The 24,657-nt window shown below is 47.9% G+C and overlaps 1 protein-coding gene across 1 annotated transcript; it reads right to left on the reverse strand.

Annotated features, from left to right (window-relative positions):
• Positions 1-7,058: 7,058 nt before the first annotated feature.
• On the reverse strand, positions 7,059-24,189 carry PSEN2 (presenilin 2 (Alzheimer disease 4)). Its single transcript, XM_006897749.1, has 10 exons — positions 24,044-24,189; positions 19,258-19,472; positions 17,749-17,890; positions 15,365-15,432; positions 14,370-14,590; positions 12,829-12,927; positions 9,787-9,870; positions 9,319-9,420; positions 8,327-8,445; positions 7,059-7,475 (listed from the first exon to the last, which is right to left on the reverse strand). Exons 1-10 carry the CDS (start codon positions 24,182-24,184, stop codon positions 7,320-7,322), a joined length of 1,347 nt encoding a protein of 448 aa, XP_006897811.1. The 5' UTR covers positions 24,185-24,189; the 3' UTR covers positions 7,059-7,319.
• Between the last annotated feature and the right edge of the window lie 468 nt (positions 24,190-24,657).

Genomic DNA, 24,657 nt, shown 5'->3' on the forward strand with positions numbered 1-24,657 from the left:
TTATTTCCCAGCTCCACCCTCCAGCAGGATACCACTTCACTTCTACCAAATGCCTTCAGGATTAATTAATCTCCCATTGTCCGACCCAGGACCTGACAGCTTGTCAGAGATATTTTTTTTTTCTTATTCCTGTGTCCAGTGTCTCTCAAGTTTACTTGTACTGTCTGCGAAGGGATGGTGATGTGTCCTGTAGAACTCCTGTATAGATTGTGTTTTTCTTCTTGGCCCAAGGGCTGCAGGCCCGCGGGCACAACCGGTTTAGGCTCCGCCTTGGGGCTTGTTACCTGGAGGCATGTCAGAAGCTATTGTGGGAGTCCTCTGGGTTGCCTGGTCTCGGCTTGAGCCCATGCTGCTTCTGGCTCCTGCGTCTGCCTGAGGCGGCAGGTCTACTGTTTCCTGGTCCAAGCATAGGTTTCACATGAGCATTTGCCACAATTTGTTGTGATCCACACAGTCAAATGCCTTTGCATAGTCAATGAAACACAGACATTCCTCTGGTACTCTCTGCTTTCAGCCAAGATGCTTCTAATGTTGTCTATGATATCCCTATTGGCATGGCCTCTTCTAAACCCATCCTACACATCTGACAGTTCTCTGCTGATGTACTTTTGCAGTTGTTTCTGGATAATCTTCAGCAAGATCTTGATTGCGTGTGATAATAGTGATTTCATTTGATAATTTCCACTCTCTGTTTGGTCACCTTTTTTTGGAATGGGAATAAATACAGATCTCTTCCAATCAGTTGGTCAGGCAGTTATCCTCCAGATTTCTTGGCATAACCTGGTAAGCACGTTCAGGGCCCCATCTGTTTGTTGAAACATGTCAATTGGTATTCCATCAACTCCTGGGACCTTGTTTTGTGCCAATACCTTCAGAACAGCTTGAACTTTCTGCTTCATCATCATAGGCTCTTGATCATATGTTGTTTTATGAAATTCTTATTTATAAATATATTTTTGTCATATAGGGAAATGAAGTCCTGACATATACCACATCATGGATGGACCCTAAAAATAGGATGCTGAATGAAATAAGCAAGGCACAAAAGAACAAATGCTGGATGACCCCTCTTAAATGGAACTGTATAAAGAACACAACCTATTATTGGTTTCTAATAGCCTGGAGTAGAGTTGTGCTTCCAACATAATGGGACATAGTTTTAATCCATCAGCTGCTCTGAGGTGAGATAGATAGGTAATTTCCTCTTTTGCAACACCACAACTCATAGGCATCAATTCTTCTTCTGTCCTCCTTAGTGACTGTTCAACTTCCAGGTGCGTTGAAAGTAATTGTGAAAACCATGGCTTGGAACAGGTGCATTGTAGTTCTTAAATGACAACATTGCTCTTTAGCATTTTTGAGGGGTCCTTGACAGCAGGTATTCCCAGTAAAATGCATCTTCTTATTTCTTGCTGTTGGTACCAAGTGTGTTGATTAGGATCCAAGTAAGAGGAAATAACTGACAATTTCAATCTTTTCACCATCTGTCATGATCTTGTATCACGATACAATGAAGATTTAGTTTTTTTTTAATGTTGAGATGTAAGATTTAGTTTTTTTTTTTTTAATGTTGAGATGTAATCCATATTGACGGCTCTTCTGTTTGGGCAATAACTTCTTGGTCTGGGCATAGGTCTGGGCACAATTAATTATACTGGGATTCCCATTCTTAACATTCCAAATGTTATTCATAATTTGTTATGGTCCACAGATTCATATGCCTTTGAGGAATTAATAAAAGACAAATAAACATACTTCTGGTATTCTCTGTTTTCAGCCAGCATCCAAGGGGCATCAACAATGAAATTTCTTATTCCACTGCCTCTTCTGTGTTCATCTTGGATTTTTGGCAATCCTATCAAGGACAGTTTCAGCTAATTTTGTATAATATTCAGCAAGATTTCACTTACATCCAATATTAATATTATTTTCCAATAATTTCCACATTCTATTGGATCACCTTTTTTGGGGGGGAATGGAAACAGACATGGATTTCTCCCAGTCGCTTGACCAGTCTCTGTCTTCCAAATTTTTTGGCATAGACTGGTGAGCACATCCAGGGCTGTATCTGTTTGTTGGAACATATCAATTAATACTCCATCAATTAATTTTTGCCAATGCCTTCAATACAGGTTGGGATTCTTCCTTTATTACCATTGGTTCTTGACCATATGCTACTTCCTGAAATGGTTCAGCATTGACCAATTTTTTCTAATACAATGACACTGTGTATTCCTTCCACCTTTTAATTTTTTCTTTATTTAACACTGGTTTATTTACAAAGTTTGAATACATTGTTTTTCACACCAGATCTTTCTCATTTCCTTCACCCTCTCCTCCATCCATCAAATTGTGCAGCCCCCTCCTGCCCTTCCTCACCCCTTTGCCCCCCCCCCTTGGGTCCTCATACTCGTTATATAATAATGGTCTTAATACAGTATCTGTCCTTAAGGGATTGAGTTAATTCACTTAGCATAATGCTTTCCAGTCCCTTCCAAGTTAGGGAGTAATTTACAAAATCATTGCTCCTGCGTGCTGTGTAGTATTCCATTGTATGAATGTACCATAATTTCTGAGTGCATTCAGTTGTGGTTGGACATTGGGGCTGTTTCCATTTTCTTGCAATGGTGATCCATCTTCTTTTGATGCTTCCTGCATCATTCAAGATTTTGCCCATAGATTACTTCACTATTGCCATTTGATGCTCAAATTTGGTTTCCAGTTTTTCCAGCTTGAGAAATGATGAGTGTACTCTAACTTTTGTATTTTCTTCTAACTCCAATTCTTTGTACATTTCACATAATATTTTGTCTTCTTGAGCTGCCCTTTGAAATCTTCTGTTTGTCTCTTTTACTTTATTAATTATTCCCTTTGTTTTGGCCTCTTTGTGTTCTAGTGCAATTCCACAGAGTCTCTTTTAGTCTTTTCTTTCTTGATCCACCTTGAGTTAGTTTTTGTTTATGATGTAATGTATGAGTGTCGTTTCAATTTTTGGCAGACAGACTTCCAGTTTTTCCAGCGTCATCTGTTAAAGATGTTATTTTCTCACATAATGGATTTCATCTCCTTATCAAATGTCAGGTGACCTTGAGTGGTTGGACTTGCTTCAGAGTTTCCAATCCTATCTCAATAGTTTTTAGCACTGTCCCAGTACCACAATCTTTTCTTATTCTGGCTGTGTAGTAGTTTTGAGACCAGAAAATGTAAGGCTTCCTACTTTATTTTCCTTTTTCAGTAGGAGTTTGACTATCCAGGGTTTCATATACAGTTAGATATTATTTTCCCCATCAATGGTGGGATATGAATTGGGGTTGCATTAAACGTAATTGCTTTTGGTAGTCTATTGTGAACACACCTGATCTAGTCTGTAATTGCTTTTGGTAATATTGCCATTTTCACAATGTTAATTCTTCCTATCCATAAGCATGGTATATTCTCCTATTACATGCATCTCTTCTGGCTTACTGTAGAAATGTTTTGTAGTTTTCTTCATATAAGTCTTTTGTGACTCTTGGATTTATTCCAAAGTATTTCACCTTTTGGATGATGATTGTAAATGGCATCACCTTCCTGATTCTCTTTTTTTGTGTTCCCTTTTATTGTAAAAGAATGCAAATTATTTTTGCATGTTGATCTTGCAGTCTGCCACTTGTTAAATTGGTCAAGTAGATCTAACATTTCCTTGCTAAATCTATATAGAGGATATATTCTTTATAAAATATCTTATCTGCAAAGAAATATAATTTTACTTCTCATTTGACAAGATAGCTACCTCTTATTTCATTTTCCTATCTTATATTTTTGTTTTGGGATAATCTACAGCAGAATCTTGCCTGCATGTGATATCAATGATATTATTTGATAATTTTCGCACTCTGTTGGGTCACTTTTCTTTGGAATGGGAACAAATATAGATCTCTTCCAGTCAGTTGCCAGGTAGTTGTCCTCCAGATTTCTTGGCACAACTTGGTGAGCACATCAGGGCAGTGTCTGTTTTTTGAAATATGTCAAGTGGTATGTGACCAATTCCTGGGACCTTGCTTTTTCTGAAGTCCTTCAGAGTAGCTTGAACTTCTTCCTTCATCACCACAGGCTCTTGCTCATACGTTGTTTCATGAAATTCTTCTATGTCTGCCAATTCCTTTTGGTACAATGACTCCTTACTCTTTCCATCTTCTTTTAATGCTTCCTGGATCATTTAATGTTTTGCCCAAAGCATCCTTAAGTATTATAACTCAACACTTCAGTTCCTTCAGTTTAAGAAATACTGAGTGAGTTTGGCCCCTTTGATTTTCTGACTCTAGCTCTTTGCACCATTCATTATAATACTTTACTTTGTCTTCTTGTGCTGCCCTTTGAACTCTTCTGTTCTGCTCCTTAATATCTTGATTTCTTCCCTTTGCTTGACTTCTCAGTGGAGGCAAGGGTCTGAAGCTTCATCTGATATACTTTGGACATGTTGCAAGGAAACACTAATCCTTGGAGAGGGATGTCATGCTTGGGAGGGTGGAGGGCTAGTGCAAGACAGGAAGATCTGATGAGATGGACTGATTCAGTGACTGGGGTAATAGAGGTAGGTATGTCAGAGACAGTAAGATTGGCACAGGATAGAGCAGAGTTTAGGGCTTTTGTACATAGGGTTGCTATGAGTCACAGGTGACTTGACAGCACATAACAACATCATCCACTTTATTTTTCAATCTGTTGGGCCTTTTGTTTGTTGGGTGTTTTTGGTAGGGTTTTTTGTTTGTTTTCTAGTTTTGCCTGATTTTTTTTTTATTTTTCCTGTGGTTTTCTCCAGTTTTCCCCCCCCCCTCATTGTTGCTGTTAAGTGCTGTTGAGTTGCCTGTGACTCATGGCCACTCTATGTACAATAGCTCTGAACCCTGCCTTATCTTGAGCCAATCTCACTGCCTCTGACACAATTCATTATAATACTTTACTTTGTCTTCTTGTGCTGCCCTTTGAACTCTTCTGTTCAGCTCCTTAATATCTTGATTTCTTCCCTATTACCCTGATACTGGTCAATCCATATCATCCAGTGTTTCCTCTTCTGTACTTTCTTTGTACACTTCCTTCCAAGCATGGTGTTCTTCTCCAAGGATTGGTCCCTCCTGGCAACATGCCCAAAGTATTTGAGATGGAGCTTCAAAATCTTTGCCTCAAAAGAGCAACTTGATTTCACCCTGTATAGACTTCTTTGTTCTCTTGGCAGTCCATGTTTAATACTCTTCTCCAGCACCACAATTCAAAAGCATTGATTCTTCTGTCGTCCTCAGTCATGTCATCTCTCTGATGCATAGCAAGTGACTGAAAACCATGGCCTGGATCAAGTTCAACTTAGTCTCTAGACTGACATCATTGCTTTTCAGCACTCCAAAGAGGTTCCTGACAGCAGATTTTCCTACCACAATTCGTCCTTTGATTTCCTGACTGCTGGAGCCAAGAGTGTTGATTGTTGAACCAAACAAGCTGAAACTGTCAACAATCTCTACATCTATCATGGTGCTGCTAATTGGCCCAGGATAATTTATATTGCTTTTCCTCAATTCTGTAAAGACATTTTACTATCATTCTTCTGAATTCCTCTATCATGAAGTTCCACCAGGATTTTTCCCTCTGAAAAACCTACTGGTTCTGTATTTTGATCATCTTGTTTTGACATATTATTCTGGTTTTTTGCTGTTGTTGTAAAGTATCTGTTGGCTCTGAAACACTATGGTGGTGGTCTGTAGTCTTTCACCTCCTGTTTTCTGGCATGATAGTAGATGAAATTATGCTTGTAGTTCTGTTAGTTGTCTCTGTAGAGCAGTTGATTATGGACAGTGCCAGTGTTGATTGCCATCTAAAATCTGTCAGGTGGGCGAGGCAATGGTCCTTGTTCTGGTACAATGAGCTTGCAGAGTTAGCTGGGGTACATGGTGGGGCTGAGTTGATGGTGGCAGTGCATATGGCTGGGTCTGTGAAGGGGATGGAGGAGAGTGGCAGGCTGACAGGAGCTGCAATAGCAGCATGGGTGGGGTTGGGGGAGTGCGAAGGTACAGTGGTGGGGTGCAAGTAGGGAGTCACATAGGGGGCCCCTTTAGAGAGGCCAGATATTGCTCTGGCAATCTGCTTAGGAAACTTGCTGGTTACAGGATGGATTTTGGAGAGTACGATGTTAGCTCAAAAGATGACCTTTTTTTTAGCCATTACGTTAGCCCTCTCTGGTCTCCGGCTACCTTAACTGCAGACACATGGTCTTGCAAATAAAAAACAGCTGAGGGACTATAAATGAGAGAGCACTTCCCACACTGAGTGGCAAGACTTGAGAGAGACTGGAGATCCTGGGCTAAAAACATGGATATGCATTGGGTGATATTCTTTGTTTCCCCCACTCTCCAACTTATTTTCCTAATAAACCCCATTCTTGGTACCACAATTGTGAATAAAGTCTGTGAGTCAACAATGACTAAACAAACCTCTTGCTGCCTGTGTGGCTGGGCTCTTAATCTGCTTTCTGCTCTAGGGACATGGAGGGTTGTGCTATTCTCACTCCCTCAGGCACTTTCAGAGGTGCTCATGGCTCTGGGCCCTCATGTCTCATTTTCTGCTCATTAGACAGAGGAAGAGCAGGGAAGCCTTTTCTTCACAGTAGAGCAGCTCTTTCCTTCTGTGCCTGTAGCACATGTATCATGGGAGTGCCACGGGGACACAGACAGACAGCAACGTTCATAGAAAGAGCACATGCCAACATCCTAGTGGAGCTTCACCTATTTATTGACACTAATGTTAAGCATTTTCCAGCAGCAACGTGCTGTCACAAGAACAGGACTCCATTTTTTAAAGGTAATAAAACAACAATGACATCACAGAAAAAGCACTGGGAACATTCTTCAAAGAGAAAACGGGCTTGTCTTCTCTGGCTGGAGTACTTGATGAGGATCCCCGAGCACGTACTCCTGGTCCCTGACAGAGGAACACCTTTGCTCACATCGGCCCTTGGAAAGTCTTGGAAAGTTCTAGGCCACAGAGGGTGAACAGGCATCTTTCTCCGTGTACCTCTTGCTTTGGTGACCCCATGTCAGTCTATCTGGACAAACTGTTTCCTGTCTGTGAAGTGAATGCTGATGACAGGATGAGCTAAAGTCTGGTGACAAAAATCAACTAGCACCGAAAAGCTGGTTCTGCTTCATCTTTACGAAGTAAACACAATGCTTTTAGATTTCACTTTTTTTTTTAAGGAAATAAAAGTCTTAAAAATATATGGCACTAAAGTGAAAACTATACAACTGCGTTAAGGTTTCCTACAGTTCCGGTCTACAGCACCAGGCATCACGTCAGATGTACAGCTGATGAGAAGCCAAGGTGTCCATGAAAGGGCGGACCAGGTTGTCTGTGGAGAAGTAGAAGACAAGGCCGAAGGTGATGGAGATGGGGAGGGCAGGCAGAGCTTTCTTGAATACCGCCAGCAGGAGGAGGGTCAGACACAAGCCCTGTGAGACATGGAGGGGAGGGTGAGGAGGATGTCACCATCCCGCAATGTGCTGGGAGATAAGGGACGGAGGCCCTTCAGGAAGGACCAGATGATGGCCCTGTCCCTGAGCTGGGGAGCTTACTCAAGGACTTGTCACCCACATCTTCCCTGTGAAGCATCAGAGGGAAGAATCTCTCACCCCATCACAACACTCTCAGGCCCGTGCATGAGGCAGGAAGCCGCCTCCTGACTTCTAGGATGGAGCTGCTCTGAGAATACACAGCACTTGCCCATCACAGTCATTCATGGTGAGATGTCTCCCCTCAGGGAGTACACAGAACTGGATGGTCTTGATGAAAATGTGGAGGTTTTCACAAGTTTACACCAAGGGAACTACTGCTGTGGTGTGGTCCACGCCTGGAAGCTGGTGGGAGAGTGCACATCCCACCCCCAGCCAAGGCAGACGGTAAACCTCAGTGAGGACAGGGACCCAGGGCTCTCTCTGGATGAGCAGCTGGTTTCAGACCAGACAGTGGGGGTGCCCCAAGTGTCAGAGTAGAACTGAGCTCCACAGGGTTTCAAAAGCGCACTTCCCCAAAGCAGGTGACCAGCTTTTCTTCTGAGATGTGTTTGGGTGGACCTCAACCCTTTGGTTATTAGCTGAGTACATTAACATCAGCCAGGGTCCCCTGTTGACAATGATGATCACTTGTAAACCTTTAGTCTAGGGAATCTTCTTGACAGCCCTGTGCAGTTCCAGTAACTGATGTTCTTTAGAGGGAAGGCTGGCTGTGTCTGGAGACCCCTTGGAATCCTGGGCCACTTCATGGTGATCCTGGGGGGAATGAAGGGCCAGGGGTGACCACTCACAATAAGGATGGCCACAAAGCAGGCCAGTGTGGTGTTCCAGTCCCCGCTGCCTGTGGCTGCCGCCTTGCCCACCAGCACACTGTAGAAGATAAAGTCTCCAAGGCCGAGCTTCACGCCCCCTGTGTGCAAAGACGGTGAGTTCATTGGTCTCTGAAATCCCAAGAGAAGTTAGGCAGAGAGAAGAGGAGAGGCTGATGCCAGACAGGAAGGCAGAGTCTTTTGCCCAGCCTCAGGGGACTGGACCACATGGTCTGCACCCAGCCTCAGGGGACTGGACCCATGTGATCTGCGCTCAGCCCCAGGGACTGGACCATGTGATCTATGTCCAGCCTCAGGGAATAGATTATATGATTTATGCCAGCCTCTGGGAATGGATCATGTGGTGTGTGTACAATTCCAGGGGCCTGGATCTGTGCCCAGCATAGTCCCCCCGGGACCCTCGGAACAATTACGCCATATGGTGACCAGCTGTCCTCTAGAAATGGGCCAGTGGGAAAAGGTGGGGAAATCATGGTCTGGATGACTTATGATCTGGGCAAAGGTGGGCATATATACTCAGCCTAGGAGCTCGTCAAGGCGCCACCTTCGGTATGGCCCTCCAGGGCTTCAGCCACGTCACACCCTCCAACTCTCTGGACACCACGTTCTCCTCTACAGTTATGTGTGTGTGTGATTAACACCCCTCCCTGTTGGACTACTGTCTCTGCAAACCAGTTCCAGTGTTCTCTGCAGTCTTGTGTGTGTGTGTGTGTGCGCGCGTGTGTGTGTATGTTTAATACTCATCTCCTGCTCCTTGTTAGATTACCATTCCCCATACCCAGCTACAGCACCACTGGGACACAGCAAACAGCTGTTACATCGTGGGGCAGCCTCAGTGCATGCCCCACCTTTGAAAGGACAAAAGGGTTGCTCCTCTGAGCACTCTCCTCACGACACTCTGGGATAAACACCCACCCTGAGTAGAGCCCACCCTCTGAACACGGGCACCTTACTTTCCTCTTCTTCTTCCAGCTCCTCCCCTGGGTATCCAGGCAGTGGGGGCTCAAAGACTTCTGGGTATGAAGGCTCCCCATAGCTGTCATAGGAGTCTTCCTCTGGGTACCCATCACAGCACGGGGGCAGCAGCAGAGACAGAAAGCAGAGTTAAAGGTGCCCCTTGGCTGGGAGGAACAAACTCCTGGTGGAGACCCCCGGTGTCACTGTGGGATCCCAGTGTCCCCACCAGCATTATCCAGGCACAGCAGCCCATGGATAAGGAGGGCAATGGTACCCAGTGTGGCTGGGTTCAGGGACAACAGGTCCACCCACTGCAGTCAAGGTGTGTGCCCAGGAGGGCTGGCTTTAGAGGACAAAGCCACTTCTACCCCCTCCCCCAGGAGGCTGGGCCAGGCACAGCTAGATACCAGAGCACGGGTCAGAACCTACGCGTGGTACAGGCAAGGAGCCTCCTGGACACTCACCCATCTCTGGATCATAAGGGAGCTGAAGGGCTCCCTGTGAGGATGGGTCCGGCTTGGCCATGCCCACTGTCCACATCATGGCAGCTGTAAGAGGGAAGACAGAAGTGTTGACTGGGACAGTCCCCAGGCCTGGCAGGTGGAACAAGGCGGGGAAGGGCCCCAAATTCACAGTGTTTGGTCACACCAAACTGTTAGCAAGGGGTGCTCTGACGGTGTATTGTTAGGTGCCTCTTTTTTGCTGACCCTCCGCCTTTCCAAAGAGCAGCCCAAAGTATGTGAGATCCGAAGTTTTGTCATCTCTGCCTCCAAGGAGCAGACTCTGGTGGCTTAGTGTCAAGGAACAGTGCTGCGAACATGAAGGTATGTGGTTTGAATCCTCCAGCTGCCCTGTGGTAAAAGACGGACAATCTCTTCCCATGATTTGCTGCCTCTGAACACCTACTGGAGGGTCAGCGACGGGTTGGTTCTGACTTGATGGTACTCAATGAGGCCCTCAGCCAGGCTCACTGGCCATGTGTGTGGGGAATTGTTGACTTTGTCCAATTTTTATTTGATCCTCTTCATAAACTGTGCAGGTGGTGCTCAGACTACATGCTCAGCTGCTCACTGGGACATTAGTGGTGCTAAACATGAGAGTGCCTTGAAGTACACCTGGCTATGAACCAAAGAACGCTGTCCCTGGAATGCTATGGACACAGCTATGTGGGAACACCTGGGGTCACCACGAGTCAGATGAACTTGAATACAACCTGTCTGACCCCCGCCCCTCCCTGAATGACAACAATATTTGTGGACAGCTTTGTGCCACAACTACCTTTTATATCTTTGGTCTGGAAGGATCTCAACTGACCACCCTAAGCCTCCAGCTCTCCACCTGAGTATCTGGAGACTAACCCAAATTTAATGTGCCCCAGATATGGTCTTAAACTCACCCCCACCCTGTCCCACCCACTGCGTAAACAGTGACTCTGTCCTTTGAGCTGCTCAGGCAATGTCACCTTGGCCAGCCCTCACACCCTAGCCATCCACGAATATGGACAATTCTGCCTCCACAACTTCTCACCGTGACATTGCCATCCCTGGCCCAAACCCCTCGTCTCTCCCAGGGTCCACAAACCTCCTCCAGGGCTCCTGCTGTCACCCTTGTCCCCATGTGTTTTATTCTCCACAAAACAAAGTTGGCCTAGGACCTTCCAATGGTTCAACTTCTCTCTCAGGAGTAAGAATCCTCATCATGCCCCACAGGGCCATGGTGGCTGGACCATCCCCACTGCTATGACCTTGTCTCTTCTCAGATGCCACCACAGCTCCTGCTCCAGGCACACTAGCCTCCAGGGCTCCCCGCACACCTGGCACGAGGCACTGGTCTCCCCTGTACACCTGGCACGATGCCTCCGGGCGTAAGTGCCAGGCCCTGGGCCCCCAGACTCTATCTAGGTCAGGCATCCAGGTGAACAGCTTTCAGATCGCCCTATCCAGAAACCTATGCCTCCTGTTTCTCTCCCAGCACTCATCATCTCCTGACTGAAAATGTTTACATACATCATCAATATTTTGTTGTGCTGCTAGTTGAAAGCCTGACTTGAATTCACCAGGCACTTTGAGGAAAAAAGATGCACCTGTTTCTCTTATGATTTTCAGGCTCAAGAAGCTGCTGGAGGTGGCTGGGGGTCAGAACCGGCTGAGCGGCAGTGGGCTTGGTGTTGTCTTTGCTAGAATGTGAACTGTTAGAGAAGAGCTCCCCCCCCAGCACAGACAGAGACCACACAGAGGGCTGTCCTCTGCACTGTCCACTGTCCTCACACACATCACCTCCTGTCCTGTCACCCTAACATACCCTGGGGCAGGCTGCAAATGGTCACCCACCACACACACCAGGGTTCATTTGTGCAGGAATTGTACAGCACAAACAAGCTGTCCAAGAAACTGTTTCCCCAGGTTCAGGTTTCCTGCACCAGGAGACCCCATAAATGAGGGGTTTGTGCGGGGAGAAGGGTGCAACAATGAATGAATGGAATCCCAAAATCTCTGTAGATGTTCACTGAAATGAAAAATAAACAACCTAAATTAAAAAAAAAAAAATGAAGCAGCTCTCAATGGAAGTAAAAGAGCTCTGGTAGCTTAGTGGTAAGGAGTTGCACTGCCAATGGAAAGGTCTGCAGTTTGAATCCACCAGGTACTCTGTGGGAGAAATATGGGCAATCTCCTTCTGTGCAATTTACTGCCTCTGAAGACCCACTGGAGGCTCAGTGATGGGTAGGTTCTGATTTGGCAGCACATGACAACAACTGAAGGAAGTGTCCATTTTAGCAAAGGGAGGAGGCACAGCACAGAAGTCACAGAGCTGTGAGCTCCTGGGGTCAGGGTCCATGTGGGCCTGCATCCTGCCTGGCACAGCGCCTGCCATGGGGGATGTGACACATGTGCTTAATGCAGGTAAATTCTAAGTCACAGATCTGAGGGAGCCAAGGCCAGGACAGGGCTGCAGACCTCCTCTCCTGTCTGCCACATGCTGCATCGGCTCCGAGCCATGGTGACCACAGAGGAGTGCATGTGTACAGAGGACTGTGCTCCATGGAGTTCTCAAGCAAGTGGTCAGGATGCTATCCGAGGCACCTCTGAGTGACTGGAATGGGGGTCAGCAGCTGGGCACTATTTGCACCTGTTTAGGGCTGTCTCGAAAGCCTTGCGCCACCCTCATGGTCCCCGCCCTGATGCTCCTCCCCAGAGCCTTTTCTCTGGACCCTGGAAGAAGCCTAGGGGACAAGCAGGTGGGCACAGAGCTTCCAAGGCTGCAGGCTGCAGGATAGAGCCTGGACCCACCACATGTTCCAGGAGGATGGCTGCATGAAAGTGCAGGCTGGGCCCGAGCACCTCAGCAAAGTGGACACCCTCCAAGAACTCCCAAGACAGCTGTCACTTGGGTCTGGAAAAGATCAGCTGTCCCAGTCACTCACTCTGCAAGCCACAGGGACAAACAGCCCCTTGTCCTGCTGCCTGTCCTTCTGACCCCTTATCAGGAAGAGGTGGAGGGCTACTCACAGGAGTATATCAGGGCGGGGAAGATGGGTTCGTTCCGCTCCTGCGCCGTCTCCACCAGCATCCGCAGAGGGCCTTTGGGGCACAGCACAGCCACCAGATCTGGGAAAACAAAGTGGTCTGTGTCACGGGAAATAGACACTGATTCCCACACAGTCCTAAGAGACAAGCCAGCCCTCAGCACAGCAGCAAGGAATGAATTGTCCCAAAGCCCTGGATAGGCTTATAATTGCATTTCCTACAACCTAGCTGGTGCCCTGCTCCCGCCAGGTGTCAGTCACAGGCCACAGTGTCGACAAGTGTGGAGCGGTGCACACAGCTGCTAATGGAAGGGCTGAAGGTTCAAGCTCATTCAAAATTGGCTCAGAAAAAAAGGCCTGGCATCCTATGCTCCCCAAAAACCAGGCAGAGAAAACCCCAGGAGTACAATTCTACTGGGACATGCCTGGTGTATTCAGGGGTGAAGGGCGACTCCATGGCGACCACCCCTGCTGCCACAAACAAGGAAAAGTGTGCCCCCTGCGGGCCCAGAGTGTGCACTCCAAGTCAGACAAGGACTGGGTTTCAAGTCCAATTCCCTGTGCCTCCGAGTACTTTCCTTCCAAATGAGAAGTATCATACTGGTGGCAGCAACCGTGTTAACGTGAATCAAACAGCAGCCAACACTCTGGGGCACTCACTGTTCACAGGAATTGTGTCAAGAGGGTTATGGGTGACTCTGCAAATAACATCGTGTGCAAATGCTTTAAACATCTGCTATTATTAAGAATCATGTCCACAATAATGGAAAACAAGGAGTCAGCATTTCACTCCTAGAATGTCAAAGCCCACGGGAGAGCAAGCCTCTAAGCAGACAGACCACTGGAGCATCCTTGGGGAAGGGAGGTGACCTCACCATCTCCTGCTGCCCTGTGCCTGTGAGGAGGGCTCCTGCCGGGAACTCACCTCACTGCTCAGCCCTGTCCTCACACTGTATATGGGGAAATGCAATCCCCTGAACAAGCCTGGAGCCAGGTCATTCCTGCCCCTCCCTTGCCGAACAAACCACAGCCCTGACTCAAGCCTAGCATTTGCCAGCAGGGTTCAGAGTTACAGTTCCACCTGAATGTTCCCTCTTTGGGTGGTTAGACAGAAACAATTGTGCTTCCTGGAGTGGTCACCTGAGCCCTGGAGTACAAACCTGGTGTGGGGAGGCCCTCTTTGTTCTCCAGGTGTGGTGCCAGGTGATGCACGTGAAATGTAAGCTGTCAGATCCCTGACTCAGCGTAACCAGGCAGGGGAGCGTGGAAGCAGGCCTGTGCCTGCGCCCAAAGTGGCTCGCTGGGCACGTGTGGAAGCTTCCATGTACACCTGGTCAGCTCTGGAGCCCAGGGACTACCCTCCATGGCGCTCCCCTGTGCTCACGCTGGGGATGCACCTAGAGTTCAGAATCCCCATGGAAAGGTGTGATGTATTTGTGCAAGAACCTGCTAGTGAGAGTGCCCTTCCTCTCATGGCCTCTGGCTAGGGAGGAAACTCAGGATAGGGCGTAGGGGGTCACACACCGTACACAGAGATGGCCCCCAGGATGACCCAGGCTGACCACTCCGGCAGGTACTTGATGAACACCAGGGCCATGAGCGCGCTGATCATGATGAGGTAGGCTTGCTGCAGCACGAGGGGGCCCTTCCAGTGAATGCACACCATGCCCACCGCCCCGAAGTTCCAGACAGTCAGGAAGAGGGTGGGGTAGTCCATGGCCACGTTGTAGGTCTTCAGGACCTCCCTGCAGGACCAAGACAGAACCGGGGGTGAGGTGAGACCCTGACACAGTTCTCCAGCCCCAACTCCCAGCGTGGGCTCATCTTCTGGTCTGCTCCCTGCTCCCACTGGCCCTACAACCAACCACTTGGCGTATTTTCTGGAACAAGGTATGGTGGAAATGATATCTCATGTTTGAGACGGTCCCCATAAATGTGTCCTGCTGTGACCTACAAGACCTCTTCGTAAATGGAAAGGGTTCTCAGAAAGTGCTCTATTGGTGAGGCAAACTGATAATACACTTGGCTGCTAAGAGAGGTTGACAGTATGGGCCCATCCCAGGGCACCAAGGAGGAAAGGCCTGGCAACCCACATTTCTGGGAAATCAGCCACTGAAAGTTCATTGGAGCACAGTTCTACACTGCCACACGGGGGGCGCCATGGGTCTGAGCAGCCCTGACAGGAGCTGGCTTGCCAGGCTCTCGGGCTCCGGACTCAGGCTGCTATTCCACATCAAGGGCAAGAGGTCAAGTAATTACAGTGCTAAACCAAGAAGGACCTAGGCCAGGTTCAAAGAGAAGAAATTAAATTTTGAGGGGCTTCCTCCACGGTGGCCTTGCTTGTTTGCAGAGAGGAAGCACTGGCAGACAATGGGGCCATGCAGCCCACTCTTGCTGAGCTGAAGCCTGACTCTTGGACCGAGGGGAGCCTGCCCTTGCTCGCCAAGCCCTTCTGGTCACTGGGATCGCACCGGCACGGCCATGGCGAAGGGCCCTGCTGCTCACCAGCCAGCACTTACCCCAGATAGATGTAGGTGAAGAGGAACAGCAACATCAGTGAGGACATGATCAACCAGCCATGGATAAACTAGACAGAAGCAGACAGAAGAGTCTCGAGGCCTCCCGGAGCCCCAAGGCCACTGGCCCCCCTTTCCTTGGCCTGAAAGGGTTTCATTCCATGACGCCACCAGTGACACTGTGGGTAGGCTGAACCATGTCTCCTAATACACGTAGGAAAGCCTCAAGCCCTGTAAACATGACCGTGTGTGGAAAAGAAGTTTTCTAGTTATATTAAGGAGGCCACCCCAGAGAAGGTAGGACTTAAGGGCAATCGCTTCTGAAGCTGTCCTATAAAAAGGGCAGAACAGACATGGTGGTACACACTGAGGGGACCCTCCCAGCCCATGCCTGGATCCAGACTCCCAGCCCCCAGGACTCCGAGGTACTAAGTCCCTACTCTGTGGGATACCCACTGGTGCAGCTGTCACAGCAGCCCTGTAAACTATGACAAAGCCCTGAGGGTCATCGGTCTGCTGTGAGGTGTTTGTTACAAGGAGCTCTGGCAGGGTCATCTGGAGGGAGGTGTGCTGCTAAACAAGAGGCCAAGCCTCCCTGATGGTTCGAATCCACCAGTGGCTCTGAGGGAGGCAGATGAGCAATCTCCTCCCTTGTGATTTATGGCCCCAGAAAACAGATGAAGGGTCAGCTGTGAGTCAACTCGACAGTAATAACAGAGTTTCCGGTGTTTGTCACATGACCCGCAGCGTTGTCGCCTGTGCGCTTCATAGGAGGAGCCCTAACTCCACCCTCGGACTTGACACAAAGTCAGCACACCCGCATGGACAGACCTGGGCATGGCAGTGTTGCCCTCAGGACCAGGGTGATGGACAACAGAATAACTAATACGGAGAAAGGCCCTTGGAGAAGTGGGGAGCTTGCCTGTGTGTTCTCAACGACTGACCCAAACCAGCCATATTATTCAATTTAAAAGTTGGGGTCCTAATGATTATGACTCAGGGCCATGTGATCCTAAGGACCACAGGCCTTAACCATTATGCAGAAACCCCAGAAACAATCCATATCCTTTTTATTTAACCTGTAATATCACCCAGACAGCAAAGCACTGTCCCTGCCATCAGTTAAACTTTTGTGATGATTTTCTCTGTTGCCATCAACTCCGTGGCTGTGAGTCAGCAGAATCCATCGGCCTCTGTCCTGAGGGACATGCTTATGACTCCCTCATCCTAGCTGACTGTCCTTGTTGGTTCTGACTTGACAGTACTCAACAGCAACAACAATGGATATGCTTTAATCTGGGGTCCTCCCCCCACCCCCGCTAGCAACTGTTCAATGAATGATAACTACCTGCATAAAAACTGCTGGCTATGCCTGCAGAAACAGTTTTAAATTGGGCAATGCTTGACCTAGGAGATCCTGGATGCGACAAGCTGAGATATTCAGCTGCTTGCCAAAAGCTGGGAGGTTGAAGTTTACCCAGAGGCACCTCAGAAGAAAGGCCTTGCAATCTACTAAGAAAAAAATCAGCCACAGACATCATGTGGAGCATATTTGACAGAGTCTCAGCAAAACAGAATTGATGCTGAGCTTCAATTCCATTCCTCCTGTAGTTTGACAGCCTTCCCTGGGACAAAGGCTGGAAACCAGTGTCTGAAGGAGTAAGAGGCAGGGAGGGAGCCCAGCTCTTCCCCAGCTGCCTGGGGCTGTCTCCAACACCTCCTAGAGCAGGAAGCCCTTGCTTGACACAGAGCCTACACACACAGAGCTCTGTCCAAAAGGGAAACGGAAAAGGAATATATCACAGGGGAAGTGGCAAAGTGAAAGGAGCCCAAAATAGAATGTTTAATTCCTTGGAAAGGAGAAGCAAATACAATGGGGAGTGTCAGCTTAGTATTGGGTTATCCCCAGAGGGAGCAGGTGACTTTGCAGGAGTCCCTGAGGGGTGCTGTGAATTGTCAATGAAAGGTTGGAGGTTCAAATCCACTCAGAAGTGCCTCAGGGTAAAGACTTAGGACGTGTTTGTGAAAAATCAGCCACAAAACCCCTATAAGGTGACATCAGCTGTGACAGACACAAGGTTACCATGGTCATAGGCGACGCAGTTGTAGCTGTTTTGCTCGTTTTTTACGGAAAAAAGGAACTCTGTCCTGCTGAGCTCTGTTGGTGGGGTTGGCAGGGAGTCAAGTGGCTAACCCAAGGGCGTGCCTCTCCTCCCTGGTGGTTCAAATCCACCAGCGGCTCCTCCAGAGAAAGCTCTCCTCCCCTGCGGTTTACAGCCTCAGACATCCGCTGATTCCGCATGCTGGCGTGGAGGGTGTGTTTGTGCTCGTTTTGATCTCCTGGGCTGAGGGTGTAGGAGGAAGGGGAGGGTGGAGGGTGGGCTCACCTTGTAGCAGCGGTACTTGTAGAGGGCCACCAGGAAAATGGTCATGACCACGATGACGCTGATCATGATGAGGGTGTTGAGCACGGAGTTGAGGAGGCGCTGGCCCACCGACGGCGTGTCCTCGGTGAAGGGGGTGTAGATGCTGCAGGAGGAAGGCGGCAGTGGTCTATGGACTCCACATGTGAGCCCACCCCTCACCATGCCTGGCCTGCAAGTGGAGGCCCCTAGAACTCCACACTCCACCCTTACACAGGCTGGGCCCTTGCCTCTCCATCCTCTGTCATCACTCTCCATCCATTTCCTGTCACCCTGCGGGGGCCTGTGGCTCTAGGCCTGATGACTATGCCGGGGTGACCAGCTGACTCATGAAGATCCCATGTGTGTCAGGAGAGAAAGGAGCTCCTTAGCCGTATGGTGGGTCTGTTTTACCAGGCCTTTCATCGGAGGCACCCCCTGAAGGGACCAGAATCAACAATCTTTAAGGTATCAGCAAACTTCCTTGACTTTTGTACCACCCAGGGGCTCCATGTGTCAGAGTCAAATGGCAACTGAGGCCTAGTGGCAGGGTGGGACATGGACCAGGAAGGAGACCGCCTTGGTCCTCCTGCCTCCCTCCCCACACCATTCCTGGGGAGGGTCCCCTGCCAACTGTACTTCTCTGCTCCCCAAGGCTTTTACCCTCACCCACACCTCTCCAACTGTACACCAGGCCAGGACTAACTCCAATCCCCCCCACCCTAAGAGCCTGGGGGCTTGTATTTGTTGATAATAATGAAAAATCAGAAACAAGAAACAAATGATTGAAACCTCTTTTTTTGCTACACACACTGCTGGAAGCAGGAGGTTACTTTTTCTTAGTTCTCTTATTATTTTTTCATCTGAATTCCCAGGAGACTACAAGCTTCCTGGGGGTGGGGCCCACTTCTCTCTCCACTCCTTTCTTTAAACAAATAATGCAAAAGGTAACAAAATCTCCCCAGGAATAGCCAGTTGCTCAGGGCTGGTGAGCAGGGCAAGCTCCAGGCAGAGGACCGGCTCAGGGAGCTCTGTGTTCACAGAACAACACACAGCTCACTCACTCCATCTCCCTCCCCAGCCTGGAAGTGAGTCACTGTCATCCAGTCTGCTCACCTCCTTTACACTCAACCAGTGGAGGATGGAGAGGAGGGCCTTGTTCATGGTCACTCTGGTCAGCAGCCTAGCTGGACACATGGACACTGGGCCAGGTGCTGCTGGTGAAGGTCCACCTTCTGAACTAAGCTCCAGCATGCTCTGGGGCAGGCACAGTTCCAAACCTGTTACGTTTATTTGCTCATTGCATTCTCCCAGCACCCCATGACTAGACCCATTTCCTAGAACAGGAGACTGAGGCTTACAGAGGTGGACGACAGTGTCCTGGCAAGCCACCAGGGAATGAACTCAGAAAAACACTGGTGTGGGGCCACAGGTGGTCAACAGAAGCCACCTGCACCCCTGAGCCCACTTCACACTCATCCCATGCCAACTTACAGCTGTCCGTTCTTCTCGGTGTAGAAGCGGACAGACTTGATGGTGGCCACCACGACGACCATGCACAGCGTAACAGGCACAAACAGCATGATGACGTGCTTGGCCCCGTACTTGAGGGTCAGCTCCTCCTCCAGACCTGGGGGCCGCCCAGGTACACCACTGCAGACATAGTGCTCGGGGTCCTCCTCATACTCCTCCTCGCTCTCCTGGTTTTGCTGTGGAGAAGCACACACTGAGTGCCCGGGAAGGCCCCTGGGACGATCCCCATGCAAGGCCGGCAGTACATGGACTTTTCAAACCCCAAATGAAAAGCTTTAAGGTGCTTTCTAAGTGTAAGAACCAGTTTGTGACCTGTAGTCTAGACATGAGGTGGGCAGTGCTGAATTTCTGGGGCATGTCAAATATTGACAAGCAAAACTGGAGAAAACACTGAAATGACACTAAACATCACAGCCAGAGCCGGTGTCACTGGAGAGGGACACGGGCTGTCTGCAAGGCCACAAGCAGGGTGGCTGAAAGCCAGACGCTCCGTCCACTTTCCAGGTCCAGGCTGCTCTGGACACTGTTCAATTCTGTTGGTGCAACCATGCAGGCTTAGGAGGGCAAGGGCCAGGTGGTGGATAAATCATGAACTAGATTCATCAGCATGTCCAAGGACTCTGATTAGGAATGAGGTGCTGGAAATCCACAGGGGGAAAATGACCTTGAGTTTTTTGACCCCATAAGTATCCAAAGTTTGTGACTTTAAGGGAGAAGACTGGCTCAGGACAGGGCAGGCTTCAGAGGTGCTATACATAGGGTGGCTATGGGTTGCAGGCAGCTTGATGGCATGTAACAACAACAACAAATGGGTGTCCAGCATCAGGGAGAAGTGGTATGTTATTTTGTTAGGCACCATCCAGTCAAGAATGACTCAGAGGCCCTATGAACATGCACTTGAGCCCATTGCTGCAGTCACTGTGTCAATTCATCTGGGTGAGGGTCTTCCTCTGTCTTGCTGACCTTCCCAAGCATGATGTCCCTCTCCAAGTAATAGCCTCTCCTAGCATCATGCCCAAAGTATATGGGGTGAAGCTTTGTCCTATTTGCCTCCAAGGAGCACTCTGGCCACACCTTCTCCAAGACTTATCTCTGGTGGTTCTTTTGGCAGTCCATAGGATGTTCAGTACCCTCCCAAAACTACAACTCAAAGGCATCAATTCTTCTTCTGTCTTCTTTATTCATTGTCACAATGGACAATTAAAAACCTAGATTAGTAACTCTTTAGTCTTTAAAGCTTATTATGGGAAGGTTGTTTTTGTAAGGTGCCATTGAGGACGACCCATAGCGATTCTATGAACCATAGATCTGACCCTTGTCCTATTCTGTGCCATTCTCACACTTCCCGACACATTAGAGCCTATTGCAGCAGTTATTATGCCAAAGCTCTCGGTAAAGGGTCTTCCTCTCCTTCACCAACCCTCTATCTTTCTGAACATCATGTCCCTCTTCAAGGAACAGACCGAGGCAAGGCCTCACCACCCTTGCCTTCAAAGAGCACTCTGGATGCACCCTCTCCAAGATAAATTTGGTTGTTCTTTTGGAAGTCCATGGAATGTTCAGTACTCTTCTCTAACACAACAGCTCAAAGACATCAATTTTTCTTCTGTGATCCTTGTTCATTGCCCAGCCCTCATATGCATAGTCCTCAAACTAACATCTTTATTCCTCAATAATTTGGACAGGTCCCTAACTACAGACTTTCCCAGTGCAATATATTTTCTGATTTCCTGACGGCTGATACCAAAGGTGTTAATTGTGGATCCAAGTAAGATGAAGTCATTGACAGTTTCAATGTCTTCTCTGTCCATCATGATGTTGCCTACTGGTCCAATGATAACAATGTTTTCTTAATTTCTTGATTTTCTGCAAAAAGTGCTTCAAGTCCTTCTCAATTCCAGCAAGCAAGGTTGTGTCATCTACATAATGCAGGTTATTGATGAGACTCCCTCCAATCCTGATGCCACACTCCTCTTCTTAGAGTCTACGTTCTCAAATAATTTGCTCAGCATACAGATTTAATAGGTACGGAGAAAGAATACAACCCTGACACACTCCTTTCTTCATTTTAAACCATGCAGTGTTCCCCTGCTCTATTCTCATAACAGTCTCCAGATATAGGTATAGGTTTTGCATAAGCACAATTAAGTGCTCTGGGATACCCATTCTTCTCAATGTCAGCCATAACTTGTTATGATCCACACAGTTAAAGGCCTTTGCATAGTCAACAAAGCACAAAAAGACATTTTTTCTGGTATTCCTTACTTTCAGCCAGGATTTATCTGACATCAGCAATGATATCCCTGGTGCCATGGCCTTGTCTAAATCCTGCCTGAACTTCTCGCAGTTCCCCATCCAAGTATTGTTCTAGATGCTTTCGAATCATCTTCAGCAGTGTTTTGCTTGCATGTGATATTAATGATATTGTTCAATAGTTTCCACATTCTGTTGGGTCACCTTTCTCGGGAATGAGAACAAATATGGACCTCTTCCAATCCATTGACCAGACAGCTGTCCTAATACTTACTAGTAAGCACATCCAGGGCTGTATCTGTTGAAACAAACAAGTCAGCTGGTATCCCATCGATTTCTAGGGCCTCGTTCTTTTTGTGAAAGCATTCAATGCAGTTTCCACTTCCTCCTTCATTACCACTGGCTGCTGCTCAGATGGTATGTCCTGAAATTTTTCAGTGTCAATCAGTTCTTTTTGGTACAGTAACTCGGTGTATTCCCTCCATCTTCTTTTGATGCTTTCTGGGTCATTCAATATATTGCCCATAACATCTTTAAATATTGTGACTCAGGCTTAAATTTGTTTTTCAGTTCTCACAGCTTGAGAAATGCAGAGCAAGTTCCTCCCTTTTTATTCTCCAATCCCAGCTCTCTGATTACAATATTTGCTTTGTCCTCAATCTTCTGTTCAGCTCTTTGACTTTGGCATGCTCTCCCTTTGTTTTGGCTTCTTCACACTCCAGTGCAATTTTTAGAGTCTCTTCTGACATCTACTTTGGTTTTTTCTTTCTCTTCTATATTTGTAATAATCTTTAGCTTTCTTGATGGATTAAATCCTTCATATCATCCCTCAACTCATCTGGACTTTGATCACTGCTGTTCAATGCTGCAAACCTATCCTTAAGATGATTTTGAAATTCAGGTGGAATAGATTCAAGATCATATTTTGGTTCTTATGGACTTATTTTCATTTTTGTTGACCTCATTTTGAACTTGCACATGAGTACTTGACTGTCTAACCCCCAGTCTGCCCCTGTCCTAGTTTTGACTGCCAATATTGAACTTCTACTATGATTTTTTTCTACAGATGTAGTCAACTGATTCCTTTGCAGCCCATCAGGTGAGGTCTATGTGTAAAGTTGCCATTTGTGTCTTTTAAAAAAGATATTTACAATGGATACATTGCAAGGAACAGGAACAAAAGTAACAAAGTGCATACACATTTCAGAGTAAATGAAGAAATGAGCTCAAATTTCAGCAAGGGGGACTAGAGAAAGTGGAAACAAAATTCACAGGCTAAGGTTTTTAAATACTGTAATGGTGAAAATGCAGAAAATGGGGTTCAGGTAAATTCAGCTGGTATTCTGCCTTTACATGGAAGGGATGCCACCTTTCTTAGGACATTCATCTTCATATTATCATCTCTGACTTGTGAGTTCTTATTGTTTTCAGGTGCTGCTGAGTCAAGTACGACTCACTGTGACGCCTATGAGCCACATATCTGTACTCTGTCCTGTCCCGTTTCATGCACACCATCTTGTACACATTTGAGTCCATTGCTGCGGACACTGTCAATTCATCTGGTTCAGGGCCTTCACTGGTCCTCCCCCTTCCAAGCATGATATCCTTTTCTAAGGCATAGCCTTTCCTAACAATATGCCCAAAATATGTGAGGCCAAGCTTCACCATCTTTACCTCCCAGCAATACTCTGGCTGTACCTTCTCCAAGATACATTTGTGTTATTTTCATACCAGCCAAGTCACCCTTGGTGAATGGACCTATGAGTGGATGACCTAGATTATAGTGTAGCTCATACACTACAGTGAGTGGGGAATTGGGATCAGAACCCAAACACAGATTGTTGCTGTTACTGTGAGGTGCTGTGATGTTACTATGTGGTCTCTGTGAAGCCCTGGCCTGGATGCTATGCTCCGTGGGATTTTTAGAAGTGGCCCACCAGGCCTTTACTCCGGATCTGTATTATTTGGGAAATTCCAGTGACACCCACTCAGCATCACAACAATATAGCCACCTTCACCAAGAGACAGCTGGCGGTTAAAGGTGAGGTGCGTCGATCAGGGATCAAACCCGGTGCTCCTGCAGGGAAGGTGAAGTCACTGAACCACGCCTCCTCTCAGACACACTTAACATCCTCCTCTTTTGGCTGCCCTCCTGGCCAGCTATCAAATGATGTTTCCCTCCAGCAGTTTGTGTTAGCATCTGTGGTAATGTGTGCAAGCAGCCAGTCACCCGGTCCCGTTCTCATGACACAGTGGAACCTGACCCGATGAGGGCTGTGGAGCTGAGGATCATGTCAACCACGCATGCACTCTGAGGTAGGCCAGTTCTCCATGGTGAAGAGCTCACGGTCAAAGATGTCCCTGCGAATTCCACGGGAGACTGTTGTCATTTGGCCCAATTCCTCCTGTGGCACCCCCCTCATTGCCTCCTGGACCTCTCAGTTTTCCTCTTTAAGGCCCAGGAAGTCTGAGACCCAGCTGACCATGTACTCACCCACTGGGCGGTGTTCTCTCCATCTTCCAGGCCCTGCCCGGCCTCCTGGTGGACACGTGGAGTGGGGCTCTCTGCCGACATCAGGGAGGTCCTCTCGTCACACACTTCTTCCTCGCTGTCAGAGGCCATGGACGTCAGCATGGCCCTGCTTCCCCGGATGTGCCTGCAAAAAGACCATCAAGCCCTCAACTTCAGTGCAGGACCAAAGGGGCTGAGGCTGTAGCCTGAGGACCTGGACAACAAGTTCTGGCAGCCCAAGACAGCCCTCTTGGGGTCCCAGGGCAGCAACCAGCCTGAGGAGATGTTCCAATCATGAAAGTTGCGCTGCAGCAAGTATCTGCGGAGCACTGAGTTTGACAGAAATGTGCTAGCCACTGGGGGCAAGAGCATGGGAATGTGGCCGATGCCACTGAACTGTACGGAAAACCAGATCGGTGGCAAATGTGTTGTTCCGTGTGCTTTGCCACAAATAGAAAAGAGTAAGACACAGCTTTATTCTTATAGAGAACAGAAACAGTGTCATCAGCTGTATAATCCAAGTGTGTCCTAGACGTGCAGATAATGGATTGTACTTAGAGATCTGGGACATTTTCTAGAGAACATAACATTTGATG

This window comes from Elephantulus edwardii, unplaced genomic scaffold (assembly GCF_000299155.1).
Source record: "Elephantulus edwardii isolate Elephantulus edwardi_28Jun2011 unplaced genomic scaffold, EleEdw1.0 scaffold00214, whole genome shotgun sequence".
NCBI classification, from domain to species: Eukaryota; Metazoa; Chordata; class Mammalia; order Macroscelidea; family Macroscelididae; genus Elephantulus; species Elephantulus edwardii.